The sequence below is a fragment of the Carcharhinus amblyrhynchos genome, chromosome 20 (genome assembly GCF_965287045.1).
Source record: "Carcharhinus amblyrhynchos chromosome 20, sCarAmb.v2.hapA, whole genome shotgun sequence".
In the NCBI taxonomy this organism is placed as follows: Eukaryota; Metazoa; Chordata; class Chondrichthyes; order Carcharhiniformes; family Carcharhinidae; genus Carcharhinus; species Carcharhinus amblyrhynchos.
This window is the reverse complement of record NC_137343.1, coordinates 15,168,150-15,182,570: the sequence shown is the minus strand read 5'-3', so window position 1 is coordinate 15,182,570 and position 14,421 is coordinate 15,168,150. Positions and strand designations below refer to the sequence as shown.

The 14,421-nt window shown below is 42.8% G+C and overlaps 1 protein-coding gene across 1 annotated transcript in view; it reads right to left on the bottom strand.

Annotated features, from left to right (window-relative positions):
- The window catches only part of LOC145355775 (rabphilin-3A-like), a 180,128-nt gene that overhangs the window by 117,847 nt on the left and 47,860 nt on the right, over window positions 1–14,421 (bottom strand). Inside the window, exons 3-5 of the mRNA XM_080208131.1 lie at window positions 8,472–8,615; window positions 7,017–7,146; window positions 1,710–1,793 (exon numbers count right to left, since the gene is read on the bottom strand). Of these exons, the coding sequence (XP_080064257.1) occupies window positions 1,710–1,793; window positions 7,017–7,146; window positions 8,472–8,615 (358 nt within the window). The remainder of the gene's footprint in view (window positions 1–1,709; window positions 1,794–7,016; window positions 7,147–8,471; window positions 8,616–14,421) is intronic.

The following is a 14,421-nucleotide window of genomic DNA, read 5'->3' as shown; positions in this document are numbered from 1 at the left end:
GTGGCCATCTGCGCGGACGCGGGTGCGGATCACGTTAATGAACTCACACCCGACTTTACCATGTTTTTGCACCCGTTTTAGGGTCATATGAGTCGAATATGGTGTGGTGATTGTTGAGGTGACTTTTGGGCAAGTGACCAGGGCTGGCTGTTTTGTTGACATCTAAATGAAACTTCAGCTTTGATCGCTTCCTGAGTTAATACCAAGGGAGAGAATGAGAGCTACAGAGGTGAGAGAAACCCCCACAGATTCCTTGACACAAGTTGCAAACACTCCTGCTATTTTAACCGCAACCCCCCTCCCCCAATCTATAATGTTCCCGTCAGTTAGGCAGGGTTAAAATCTGGACTTTTGTTTATAAGAAAGAAAGAGAATCTGATAAATTATGCAGCATTAAATTATTTAAACTAAGAAGAAAAGTTTGAATTTTTCATTGAAGCCACATTCCCAGGCTGTGACTGATTGAAGAAAGTGGTTGTTCGTATTTCACTAATGTGATACGTTCAAAACTAAACCATCAAAATTGTCCCTAAGATCATGTCCCCAGTCTATGCCCGCCTGCTTGCAGTAGTCATTCAACTTACTTTTTATTAGCTTGCATATTTGCAAAAACCTGCAATATCACTACAGCATAATCATAAATTGTTAGAAACTTTATTCGCTCCAAGGCAGTGATTCAGAACCACCATCCCACAAAAACAACTAGAAAAAAAACAGCTATTATAAAACTCAATACTTTTTTTCTTTGGAGAATTTTCACTCAGCCTGATTAAAATTCAGTTGACTCAAACCAAAATCCTTAAAAGGTGCTGGGCATAAAGTCCCTGAGGATGAGGGGTTATTCGGTGTCAAAGTTAATTAAGAACAAAATGAATAACATTGACAGTAAGGAAGGCAGCAATTGGGAAGTGGAGTGCGGAAAGATCATTAGGATGTTGCTGGAGAGGTAGGAAGGATAGAGAGAGTGATGTGTTCCAATGTGCAAACGGTACCAGATGAACAGATGTGGTTGCCAGGGTAACACATGATTTTATTTCATGTTATTTATGCTCCTTGGGGAGATGATACGTTTGTGTGGTAATGACAGAAAGCAGCATCTAGCATCAGGTAACGAGCAGCTTCTCGCTCTGCTTTCAACAGTAATTCAAACAGTTCAGCTGTGACGTTGACATGGCAACAACTGCTTCACAGCAGCCCCAGTCAGACACAAACTGCAGGCTGGAAACTGTCTGAAATGTTGAGCCAACGATGGCATTAATGAAGAGGCAACAAACAAAATGCCTTGTAATTAAAAAAAAAGGCTTTGTGTCCTTACGTGTGTGGGTTAGTGTGAATCTTAACTTGGCCGATACTGAAATGTTCTCAAGTTAGAAATTTCAACCAGTTGCTTTTTTACCTGCAAATCCTGACTCGTGTTTCCCTCACCTGTAATTGGGCATCCGCTTCAACCAATATCACCCTGAAATCAGCAGCTCGGGCCCTGTGTGGGTGGGCAGCCAAGAGAATGGTGCAACTCTCTGTCTAATTATCTCCCTGTTCCCCCGTTCCCTCATGCTGGGGCAGCATTGTTTCGTTAAATGCCATTGAACCTTGACATTTGGCATCCTATACCCATCACATGATCTCAGGCAGTTTGTACACAGCAAACTGTCAGTCTCTGTTAATTTTTCTTGATGGGGAACAGGAGAAATCACAACGCTGGCACCTACCTCTCGTTGCTCGCTGCAGATCTTGCACAGCCACACAGCCCGAGGCCGATTGGGCGTTTCAATCCCGCACTTGGTGCAGACATTCTGGAGGTGAGAAAGTAAATGATTTGGTCCATTGTTAAAGTCAACCACAAGCTCCTGTAAGCTGTGCTCCCTATTGACTTGACGCGAAAAGGGCTGCTTCAGAGCCAGATCTGACAAGGAATGAAGATACCCTCTCATTACATTGGAGGTGGGAAAGAATTGACAGGAGCAGTGTAAAAGATGGTGACTCAATGTTCCTCAGTTCCAACGTGTTGAGGCTCTACATTGTATAAAACAGATCTGGCAGCTTCCCCCAATTATGGCGGATTAACTCATCTCACCTGACACAGCAGATGGGCCACTACAATCAGCCTTAGTAATTAGCTGGAAAGTAGAAAATTATACTATCAAACAGATTTATTTTCTTGTCAATCCATTCTCTATCATCCTTCTGGAAAAGGAACCTCTGAAGACTCCAATTAAGAACAATTTTGCATTCCGTTGGAATGCCATAAGATGATAAGATTTGGGAGTACAGTTAGGCCACTCGGCCCATTCAGTCTGCTTCGCCATTTAATCATGGCTGATATTTTTCTCATTCTCCAGCCTTTTCCCCATAACTCCTGATCCCCTTATTAATCAAGAACCTATCTATCTCTATCTTAAAGACACTCAATGACCTGGCCTCCATAGCTCTCTGCGGCAAAGAGTTCCACAGATTCACCACAGTCTGGCTGAAGAAATTCCTCCTCATCTCTGTTTCAAAGGAATGTCCCTTTAGCCTGAGGTTGTGCCCTCTGGTTCTAGTTTTTCCTACTAGTGGAAACATCCTCTCCAAGTCCACTCTATCCAGGCCTTCCTGTATCCTGTAAGTTTTAATAAGATCCCCCCCTCATCCTTCTAAACTCCAACGAGTACAGACCCAGAGTCCACAACCGTTTCTCATGTGACAAGCTCTTCATTCCAGAGATCATTCTTGTGAACCTCCCCTGGACCCTTTCCAAGGCCATCCTTCTTTAGATACAGGGCCCAAAACTGCTCACAATACTCCAAATGGGGTCTGACCAGAGTTTTGTACAGCCTGAGAAGTACATTCCTGCTCTTGTATTCTAGCCCTCTCGACATGAATGGCAACATTGCATTTGCCTTCCTAACTGCCAAATGAATCTGCACGTTAACCTTAAGAGAATTTTGAACAAGGATTCCCCAGTCCCTTTGTGCTTCTGATTTCCTAAGCATTTGGCCATTTAAAAAAGTCTATGCTTCCATTCCTCCTTCCAAAGTGCATAACCCCACACTTTTCCACATTGTATTCCATCTGCCACTTCTTTGCCCATTCTCCTAACCTGTCCAAGTCCTTCTGCAGCCACCCTGCTTCCTCAATACTACCTGTCCCTCTATATATCTTCGTATCATCTCCAAACTTAGCAACAGTGCCTTCAGTTCCTTCTTTCAAATCATTAATGTATATTGTGAAACGCTGTGGCGTGGCACTGACCCCTGAGGCATACCACTAGTCATCGGTTGCAATCCTGAAAAAGACCTCTTTGTCCCCATTGTCTGCCTTCTGCCAGTCAGCCAATTCTCTATCCATGCCAGGATCTTAAGTTATTTAACAGTCTCATATGCAGCACCTCATCGAAGGCCTTCTGGAAATCTAAATAAATCACGTCCACTCGTTCTCCTTTATCTAACTTCTTTGTTACCCCTTCCAAGAACTCTAATAGACTTGTCAGACATGACCTCCCCTTGACAAAGTCACGCTGACTCAGTCCTATTTTATCATGCACTTCCAAGTACTCCGAGATCTCATCTTTAATAATGGATTCTAAAATCTTGCCAATGACCGAAGTCAGGCTAACTGGCCTATAATTTCCTGTTTACTACCTCCCTCCCTTCTTAAACAACAGTGTTACATTAGCTACTTTCCAGTACTCTGGCACCCTCCTGTTAGTTAATGTCACCCTGTCAATTCTGATTTTCCCTCCCAGTCTATGCAAATAAGGATGGAACTCTTGATGATGGTTTCATTTCTTCAGTGTGCTGCTGTTGGCACAGAACACATACTGGCATTCATCACTAATATTTTATGACCCAGTTTAGTGACTAGCACAGTTAGGAGTTTAATGCAAAACATTAGCCAATCACCTAATAACTCCACCCAGTGGAAACTGAATTAAAACCTATCTCCCACAGAAAAGCCTGAATGATGAATTCTCCAACGTCTGGACAGCGTTCCACTGTTCCAGAGTACTACAACTTGCATAATGACACACAGCTAGCTATCAGGAGTTTTGGTTTTGCCTCAACTTCTCAGACCCCTTTTCAATTTCACCCCTCCCCTCTCCTTCTGAAGGTACAGACTGCCACTGAGGTGAAGTTCAGTGGTCAGTAACTTACCTTAACTATTGGTGCTTTTTGTGTGAATGTATTATACTGCAGCAAGAGACAGAGACAGATCCCCTGGAGCAACTGTTGGTACTGCCATTCTCACTAGTTAGCTGGAAGGAAAAAAAATGTAAAATCTATTCCGATGCACCCCCCCCAACAAAGTATTTGAAGTGTAGTGTATTCAACTAGACATCAGAGGGAGCACTAAGACCTTGCCATTGGCACTAAGTCTGTAGCTGTGGAGATAAATTAGTGTGGCAAAAAGCCTGTTTATGTAGGCAGCCAAAGTTACAGTCGAGAAGCTGGGTTTTCTCCTAAAAGAAGAGATTAAGGGGAGATTTAATACCTTTATTTAATATTTAAAGCTGAGTGGTTTTTGAAAGAATAAATAAGGAAAAACCGTTTCCAGTTGCCAGAGGGTCAGTAACCAGAAAACACAAGTTTAAATAAATTATCAACGGCAACCAGAGCAAGGAAAGGATTTATTTTTACACAGGTTACTGTGATTTGGAAGGCACTGCCAGAAAGGATGGTGGAAACAGAGTCAGTAGTAACTTTTAGAAGGGAACTGGGTAAACACTTGTAAATTATTGGAGAAGAGCAAGGAGTGGGACTATTTGGATAGTTTGCAGACACAGTGGGCTGAATGGCCTCCTTCTGTGTCCTATGCTTCTACAGTTTCTGGCAACACTGCTGTGGAGGAGCAGGAGCAGCTCCGAGGAGAGTTCTGGCCGAAGTGATGATATTGCTTGTAAACATCAAGGCCAAGGTGATCATAGATGACCAGGCAATTGAAAAACAAATGGAATAAGATATGACTCAAGCCATTTTATTTCAGAAATAAACAAAACATTGCCTTTTGGGGAGTGAAAAAAAAACTGAGCAAACAGGGCTGGAAATCACAATCACCTGAAATGACGGTTCCAAATCGAAATCTCACTTCACATAATTATCCACTGTTGAGCGGGCTACAATTAAAGCTTATTTACAAAATAAGCTGAATTGATACCCTATAAATAGGTTAGTAATGAAAAAAAAGATGGAACTTGGACAGCAATAATTTAAAAAGGGCGTCAATCAGGTCAGTGTATCGCTCGAAACCTAATTTTGTTTTTCGCTCCTCAGATACTGCCTGACCTGCTGATATTTTCAGCATTTTCTGTTGTTGCTCCAGACCCCCAGCAATATTGTGCTCTTGTATAAATCAGTATTTTTTTTAAAATGCCACACTTCATCAATAAGGTGCAAACAGATGGAATATGGGCTTACGGCTGCAATGCAGCATGCAGAGCAATGAGGTATCCAGCCTGGACAGGAAGCAAGGGAAGCCCTTCCCCCCTACTCCCCTACTCCTCTCAGCCCAGACTAGGGAAAACCTAAAAATATGTAGGAAAGAAGAAAATACTAATCAAAGTTGAGTCTAGTTTTGAAAGGTTCCATGCTAGCATCATTGCCTCACTCAATGGGACCATGAGTCAGAGACAGGAAAATTATATTTCAAACTTTGATTTTAAAATGATCAAAGCCACAACTTTGATGGTTTGCTTCTAATTCATGCCATCTTTCTCCCAGAAGTGCTGCTCCAGCTATTCCATGCCAAAATGAACAAGTTTTGGAGATTTTAATGAACCAGTGAGAAAGGATTGGGGAAGGAGAAGCAGAGAAGCATTACACCTCCTGTCTGAGGCACAGATATGGCTTCTCTGATTGACAGAATACCCATTAGGAAGTAAGCTGTGAATATTTAAACTGGAGGACTTCTTAAACCAAAATCACTTGCCCAGTGAGTTCAGCTCTGCTTGTTCATTTGGCAGATTATCAGCATTATTTGAAGAATAACACTCCTGCAAAGACTGTGCTTGTTATAATCCAGAACATCATTGATGAAGGATAATACTGGAACCAATCTTTACTCTGTCATTTTTATTTGCAGAGTGAAATATTACAAGTATGTAACTCCTAATCCAACCTGCAATTTCAGTGTCTTCTCATACTGTTTTGGTTGAACCAATTAAACTAAGCAAATTGAGGGGTAAATCAGAAGAGCAGCTCTTTAAAAGGGTACTGCATTGAACAAAAACAAATGGTAAAGGAAACTTAAAACATCAAATTAAGATGTGATTAAAGCAGTCAATAAAACATGCCAGTCCCCATGGTGCCCATGGATGACCTCAATGGTACCATGTGCTTGCTTTCCAGGGACATCTGGCCATGAATATAGCTGTGGTAGAGGGGCAGACAGTTGAGCCAGACAACTCCCTCGATAGCCCGCTGCCTGGATCTGTTTTTTGGCAAGTTTGGTCAGGCCCAGGTGTAATTTCATGAGGAGGTTCTCCACACTGCATACCCACAGATCAGGATTGTGGGTCAGAAGTGCAAACAAAATTGTAATAGAGTGCCTCTCTATGTGTTCAAATAAAACCCGAATGCACTGCACCTAAATACAAGTGAGTAATTTCAGAAAAACGTTTTTTAAAAAGGGAGCTGGGTTCAATTCCATCCTTGGGTGAGTGTGGAGATTGCACATTTTCTCTGTGTCTGCGTGGGTTTTCTCCAGGTGCTCCGGTTCCCTTCCATGGTTCAGAGATGTGTGGGTTAGGTGGATTGGCCATGATAAATTGCCCGATAGTGTCCCAAGATGTGTAAGTTAGGAGGATTAGTGCGGTAAATATGTGGGGTTACGGGGTATAGGGCGGGGGTGAGGGCCTGGTGAAGATACTCTGCCAAAGAGTCAGTGCAGACTTGATGGGCTGAATGGCCTTTTCTGCACTGTAGCATTCTGTGATTCTAACTATTGATACGCAATTAACAATTCTGAATTGTTGTTTTTGCCATGGTATATCTAGTCAATGCTGAGCCTACTGCATCAATTCCACAAAGTGCATCAATTACCTTTTTGCAGTCTTCACACACCACAGAATGTGAACCCAGCAACCCTAGCTGCTCTCCACACAAGATGCAGCGAGACAGGCCATCACCCATGACATTCTTTCGCATGTTGTCCAAACGATCCACAAGACGCCTGAGTGTAAAACCGACAGAGATTAAAATGAATACGGTGGTTGTCAGTTCAGTTTCTCGCTGAGCGGTTTGGATTGAAATTTTCACCATTTAAAATTCCAATGGACAAATAGGAAAAGTAGAACCATAGAATCCCTACAGTGCAGAAGGAGGCCATTCGGCCTATTGAACCTGCACCGACAACAATCCCACCCAGGCCCTATCCCCGTAACCCCACGTGCTTATCCCGCTGGCTCCCCAACACTAAGGGGCAATTTAGCATGGCCAATCCACCTAACATGCACATTTTTCAACTGTGGGAGGAAACTGGAGCACTCGGAAGAAACCCATGCAGACACAGAGAGAACATGCAGACTCTGCGCAGATGCACAATGGAGGCGGCATGGTGGCACAGTGGTTAACACTGCTGCCTCACAGCACCAGGAACCCAGGTTTGATTCCCGACTTGTGTCACTGTCTGTGTGTAGTTTGCACATTCTCCCCGTGTCTGCGTGGTTTCCTCCAGGTGCTTTAGTTTGCTAAATTCTCTTTCTGTGTACCTGAACAGGCCCTGGCATGTGGTGACTAAGGGATTTTCACAGTAACTTCATTGCAGTGTGAATGTAAGCCTGCTTGTGACTAATAAATAAACTTTAAACTTTAAAAGTAACCCAAGGCTGGAATTGAACACAGTTCCTGGCACAGTGAGGCAGCAGTGCTCATCACTGTGCTACCGTGCTGCCCTGAACCATTTCATGACCTTTTACACCTTAAAATGTGGACTGATGCTAGATGACATATTATGATTTAGTGACTAATTCTGGAATTTTTCAACAGAAAGATAAAGTGTAACAATTAATTATTAATTGCTTGTTTTAAATTTAATGATATAATTAAATAATTATTAATATAATTTGACAATTACTAATCAAATTAAGTCATCAATAATCATATAAATCTTAATACATATTTATTATTGCTTGCTATTGGTTAAACTGAAAAGACTGGCATGGCCATGTACCCAGTCAGATTATTTTCCTCTGCATACATTTTAAATTTCTGGTGGGCTCTCCATCCAGAATCTTAGTCCTTGATTCTCTTTTCAAATATTCCTGGACGTACCGAGTATTTCATATAACCACTGAAGATTACAGCACTGAAGGAGGCCATTCGGCCTGTCACACTTGTGGTGGCTCTTTGAAAGAGCAGTCACAACCAGTCCCTCATTTCTAGTATTTTTAAGTCTGTCACTATCTTGAACAGAAGCCAATGCCTGAGTAACGAACCCCCTGCCCTTGCCCTCCCTGCCCCTCCCCCACCCCTTCCTCTCCATTACGCAGGACTCACCGAATCCGTTCCTGTTCCATCTCCTCCATCTTCTCCGCTCGGGCAATTACTCTATTGATGATTTCCTTTTCCTCCTCAGTCAGTTCCTCATTTTTCCGTTGTTTCTCCGTTTTGTTGGTGTGGACTGACCAGCCTGCCCCGAGTCTGTCACAGGTTTTCAGACAATGTTTAAAGACACATCCACAAATGCGTACTGAATACCACTGTCTTCAAAGGAAGCTGGACAATCATCCCCTGCCTTCCGGAGGGGATGATTGACATACTCCCAGCAGAGTAGAGGGAATAATTCATAGAATCATAGAATCTCTACAGTGCAGAAGGAGGCCATTCGGCCCATCGAGTCTGCACCAACCACAATCCCACCCAGGCCCTATCCTTGTAACCCCATATATTTACCCTACTAACCGCCCCCCACCGGACTAAGGGTTAATTTATCATGGCCAATCTATCTAAAATGCACATCTTTGGAGTGTGGGAGGAAATCTATGCAGACATGGAGAGAATGTGCAAACTCCACAGAGACAGTGACCCAAGGCCAGAATTGAACTTGGGTCCTTAGCACTGTGAGGCAGCAGTACTAACAACTATGCCACCGTGCAACCCCAAACTTCCAACAGCTGGCAGACAATCACTTCTCACTCCACATCTCTACAAGGGTCACATTTAAGAGATACTATGTGGTGGGAGCACACTCGATGTTATGCCAAGCAACATTGATGGCACTAATTTCTCAGGGTTATGGTTCTCTGGGGGCCGTGCCCTTTGGCATCTTATGCAACTGTTTTAACCATCCATATGCCCAGAAAGTGATTGCTATCAGGCTGTTCTCTACTGGGGAAGAAGCATCACAGTCGACTAAATATGACTCCACTCCCACATCACTGGCTTCCCTCTGAAGTGGGCAAACCACTCAATTTTAACAAATTATGGTTCAAGAAAGGGGCCTTCATTCACTTTCTCAAGATAACTAGGACCAGGCAACAATTTCTGGCCTTCTCAGCAAAGTCCAAAATCCCAAGAATGAATTGAGAAAAAAAAGTCAGAACTTGTCTTTCCTCTGGTTTCCACTTCATACCTTCCAACATAGAACATAACAGCACAGTACAGGCCCTTTGGCCCTCGACATTGCGCCGACCAGTGGAACCAATTTAATGACCCCCTAACCTAAACTATTCCAATGTTATCCATATGCCTATCCACTGACCATTTGAATGTCCTTAAAGTTGGCGAGTTCACAACTGCTGCAGGCAGGGCATTCCACGACCCTACTACCCTCTGAGTAAAGAACCTACCTCTGACATCCATCCTAAAATTACCACCCCTTAATTTAAAGCTATGAGCCCTTGTGTTAGCCATCACCATCCGAGGTAAAAGGCTCTCACTGTCCACCCTATCCAATCCTTTGATCATCTTGTCTGCCTCAATTAGATCACCTCGTAACCTTCTTCTCTCGAATGAAAATAACCTCAAGTCCCTCAGCCTTTCCTCATAAGACCTTCCACCATACCAGACAACATCCTGGTAAACCTCCTCTGCACCCTTTCCAATGCCTCCACATCTTTCTTATAATGCAGCGACCATCCAACGGTGGTGGATAAATGATCAGATGAGATACCCTGACAGATTTATACCCCTTCTTGTTCCAAGGGTGTGAAAGCAATTGCTACTGTGACTAAAACCAGATAACTCAGCACAGTCGAGGGGCTCAGGCCTGGAGCCTTGCTTATCTGTGTGGTCCATTATCACAGCAAACTGAGCCATTGCGGGGTTGAGAAACGTTGCTACATCACCAATGATGACTCTAAAAATTCACTGAAAACAAATTTTTGGTCACCTAATTTCTGCATTTATCTCCCTTTGAGACTACTTCCATTTGTTTTGAAACCAGAGTATATTATAATTTCTTTTTTGGGAACGCAAGAACATACTCACATTTTACAAAGTTATTAGTTGTGCCTTCTTATATATACTTCATAAAGGCACAGTATAATTAAGCGTACATTCATAGAATCCTAGAATCCCTACAGAACAGAAAGAGGCCATTCAGCCCATTGAGTCTGCACCAACAATAATCCTACCCAGGCCATATCCCCACATATTCACCCCACTAATCCTTTTAACCTGTGCATCCCGGGACACTAAGAGGCAATTTAGCATGGCCAGTGCACCGAACCTGCACATCTTTGGGCCGTGGGAGGAAACCGCAGCACCCAGAGGAAACCCGCACAGACACAGGGAGAACGTGCAAATTCCACACAAACGGTGATCCAAGCCGGGAATTGAACCTAGGTCTCTGGAGCTGTGGGGCAGCAGTGCTAACCACTGTGCCACCATGTCACCCACAGATAATTTATATGTTATTGTATATAGGGTATACGACCCCACTATAAGTCTACATTCTCACTCGTTGAGGTCTTGAGTACAAAAATCAAGGCTGACACTTCAGTGCGGTACTGAGAGGGTGCTGCACTGTTAGATGTGCCATCATTCAGTTGAGACGTTAAACTGAGGAGCCACTGGCCTCCTCACATGAACATTAAACATCCCACAGCTCTTTCAAAACAGAGCAAGGTGGAGCTATCCCTGGTGTCCTGGCAAATATTATCATATTGCTGTTTGTGGGAGCTTGCTGTGCACAAATTGGCTGCTGTGCTTCCTACATTTCAACAGTGACTATACTTTAGAAATACTTCATTGGCTGTAAAGCATCCTGTGGTCACGAAAGGTGCTGTATAAATGTAGGTCTTTGTTTTCTGATTGTTTTTGGAGTCAGTGTCCAAACACAGGAGGCAATAACAGCTTGATTTTTTTTGTTGAAATCAACACCAACTTGCATTTGTGTGATATAAAGGAGGAGACTCATATTGGACACAAAATATTCACTCTATTTCTCTCTCTAGGTTTGCAGCCAGACCTGCTGAGCTTCTTCAGCATTTTTTGTTCTTACCTCAGATTTCCAGCATCCACAATACTTTGCTTTTATATCACTGCATTTATAAGGCAACTTTCATGTAGTAGAACGTAGGATTCGAGGCTAGTGGGGAGAAGTTCTATATGTAGGTATGGTTTAGGATCGTTGCCTCTCAAAGCTAGTGGGTAGGTTTCTAGGCAATGACAAGTAGAAAAGCAGATGGTACACATTTTACACTAAGTGCATAAATTCCACCCTCTCCATGCCAAGACATGGCTGAACAACCGTGCCATTCTGTGATAAGAAGAGCACTGTCTGACAACTTGTTATGATGATGGGATAAAATGCAATGGAATATATATACTGGGCATTAAAAAAAATGAATGTTATGTTTTAAAATGGACACAACCACTCAAGATGGCTGAGAATGTACAGCTAGCCACTGACAGGAATGGCTGCAGGGTATCTCTCTAAAAGGACAATGGAACCCTCCCCTATGCTTCCAGACAAGGTACTCCTGATGGAATCCAAAGATCGACTACCATCTCCGATAAAGACAAAAGAATAATGACTATTTCATCTCAGAAACTCTGGGTATAACTGCCTACACCAACTAGCATATTCTTGCTTTCTGTTGGAACATAAAGAGAGTTGGGAGAGCTGCCCAGGGCTGTTCTGCCTGTCAGTCTGCCTGTGTGCACTGTGACGAAAAGCAAAAAGAAAATCTTTTGCAGGAATATCTAAAAACTCCCCCTCTACTATGGAAGTCAACCAGCCTGCAAAAAGTATCACAGTTAGAAAAAGTGAAGTACAGCTGAATCAAAGAACGATCTAATTGCCTGCAGAAGTCAATTATACTGGAATCAATTTGTAACAGCCGCAGCATTTCATCATCAATTCTACACAAGTCAAGGACTATTCCAAAAAATTTTTATTTATATGTATTTACTATTGAACTAAGTTCCTACTTCTGATGCAGATGAATATAGATGCATGTCTTTTACCATTTCTCCTTCCTTATAAATTTACTCTTATCAAGAAAACCTAGGTTAAATTGACTCCTTTTTAAACATAACTATTGCGTCTGGAAAAAATATCCAAAGAAAAGGGAACTTTGTTAGATTAACCCTTGTTGCTCCCAGCAGAGGGTGGATTGAATAAAGCCCGTCACCCTGCCTCACCTGGGTTTGTAACAATTTGTGAGTATCTCTGACACAGTAACAAATCACAGGGTCTTGCCCAGATTAACAACTTTTGGGGAACCTCATCTGGAGCTGCTCATAATAAGCTATACTGGAAAGATGCTTGAGAGATCACTAAGAACATAAGTAGTGTTACAATTCCAGGGCACCTAACTGGGTATGGAGGGAAAAGCCTCTCCCATCTTGCCCAGATTACTCTTTTCTCCAGTGAAGTGTAATCCCTCCCATGGCAACCATGTGGCTGAAACAAAAGTGAGAGTGAAACATACGTGGGTGTTTCATACAATTGTGGCCTGGAGTCACCCAAGAATAGATGTAATGAGCTCTACTGTTTCTTTGAGAGTTTACAGCCAAACACCAAACTTCCCTACTTGCTACCTACAGACAGATCTCATTGTGGCCACCTGCTACAGAACTGAAAACAACTAGCTTTAAAAAAAAAATTCTTGGGATCTGGGCAACATTTATTGTTCATCCTGAATTGCCCTTGACAAGTGGTGGTGAGCCACTGCAGTCCAAACTATGTGGGTACACCCACAGTGCCGTTAGAGAAGGTGTGTCAGTATTTGATGCAACAACAGTAAAGAAACCATGACATATCCCCTAGTCAGGTTAGTGGGTGGCTTGAGTGAACTTCCTGATGGTGATGTTCCCATGCATCTGCTGTCTTTGTCCTTCTAGATGGTGGTGATTATGGGTTTGGAAAGTGCTGTCTAAAGACCCTTAGCGAGTTCCTGCAGTGCATCTTGCCATACTGCTGCCACTGTGCGTCAATGGTAGAGGATGTGCCAATCAAGCAGGCTGCTTTGTCCTGGATGGACAAGTTACTTGAGTGTTGTTGGAAATGCACACATTCAAGCAAGTGGAGAGTATTCCATCGCACTCCTCACCTGTGCCTTGTGGATACTGGACAGGCCGTGGAGAGTCAGAAGATGTGTTAATCACCACAGTGTTCCTAGCCGCTCAGTTATTTTTGTAGCCACTGCATTTATATGTCTAGTCTAGTTTAGTTTCTGGTCAATGGTAACCCCAAGATGTTGATAGTGGGGGATTCAGCAATGGTAATGTCATTGAAAGTCAAGGAGGGCTGGTTACATTCTCTCCTGTTGGAATGGACATTGTCTGGCACTTGTGTGGCATGAATGTTATTTGCCACTTGTCAACGCAAGCCAAGTCTTGCTGCACTAGGATATAGACTGTTTCAGTATCTGAGCAGTCGTGAAGGGTGCTAAACATTGTGCAATCATCAGCGACCATCCTCACTTCTGACCACATGATGGAAGGAAAGTCATTGATAAAGTTGCTGAAGACCATTGGGCCTAAGGCACTCCCGAGGAACTTGAGTGTATTAAGGTGTAAGATGACAAGATTTAAGAATAGTCCAACGTTATGTCTCATTATCACAACAAATAAACACTAATGACTAGTAAGCTTTGAACCCTGATAATGTAAAGACATTAATCCAAAGATCAATCCATTATGTTATCCCACACTACCATCTTTATATTTTTATATTCTACCTGGAAAAATACCACTATAAAATGGTCGCCAGTCCTCAACACCTCTGGAGAGAGAGAGACCAATTTTCTCGTAGGGTCCCAAACAGCCAACTCCAGAGGAAGAGAGGAAAAAACAAGCCTCCTCCTCCTCCTTGCAAATAAGCAGAATCTGCCAGTTTTTCTCCATAAGCTTAACTCCGCCCATGACCTCATGACCCTGTCTCTTGTCAATCAACCTAATTAAACCCTACTCTGAAACCCCAGGGGAAAATCTAAAATACATAAAAATGCATTTGCATCAATTAAAATGAACACCCCATTATCTAGGATCAACTATT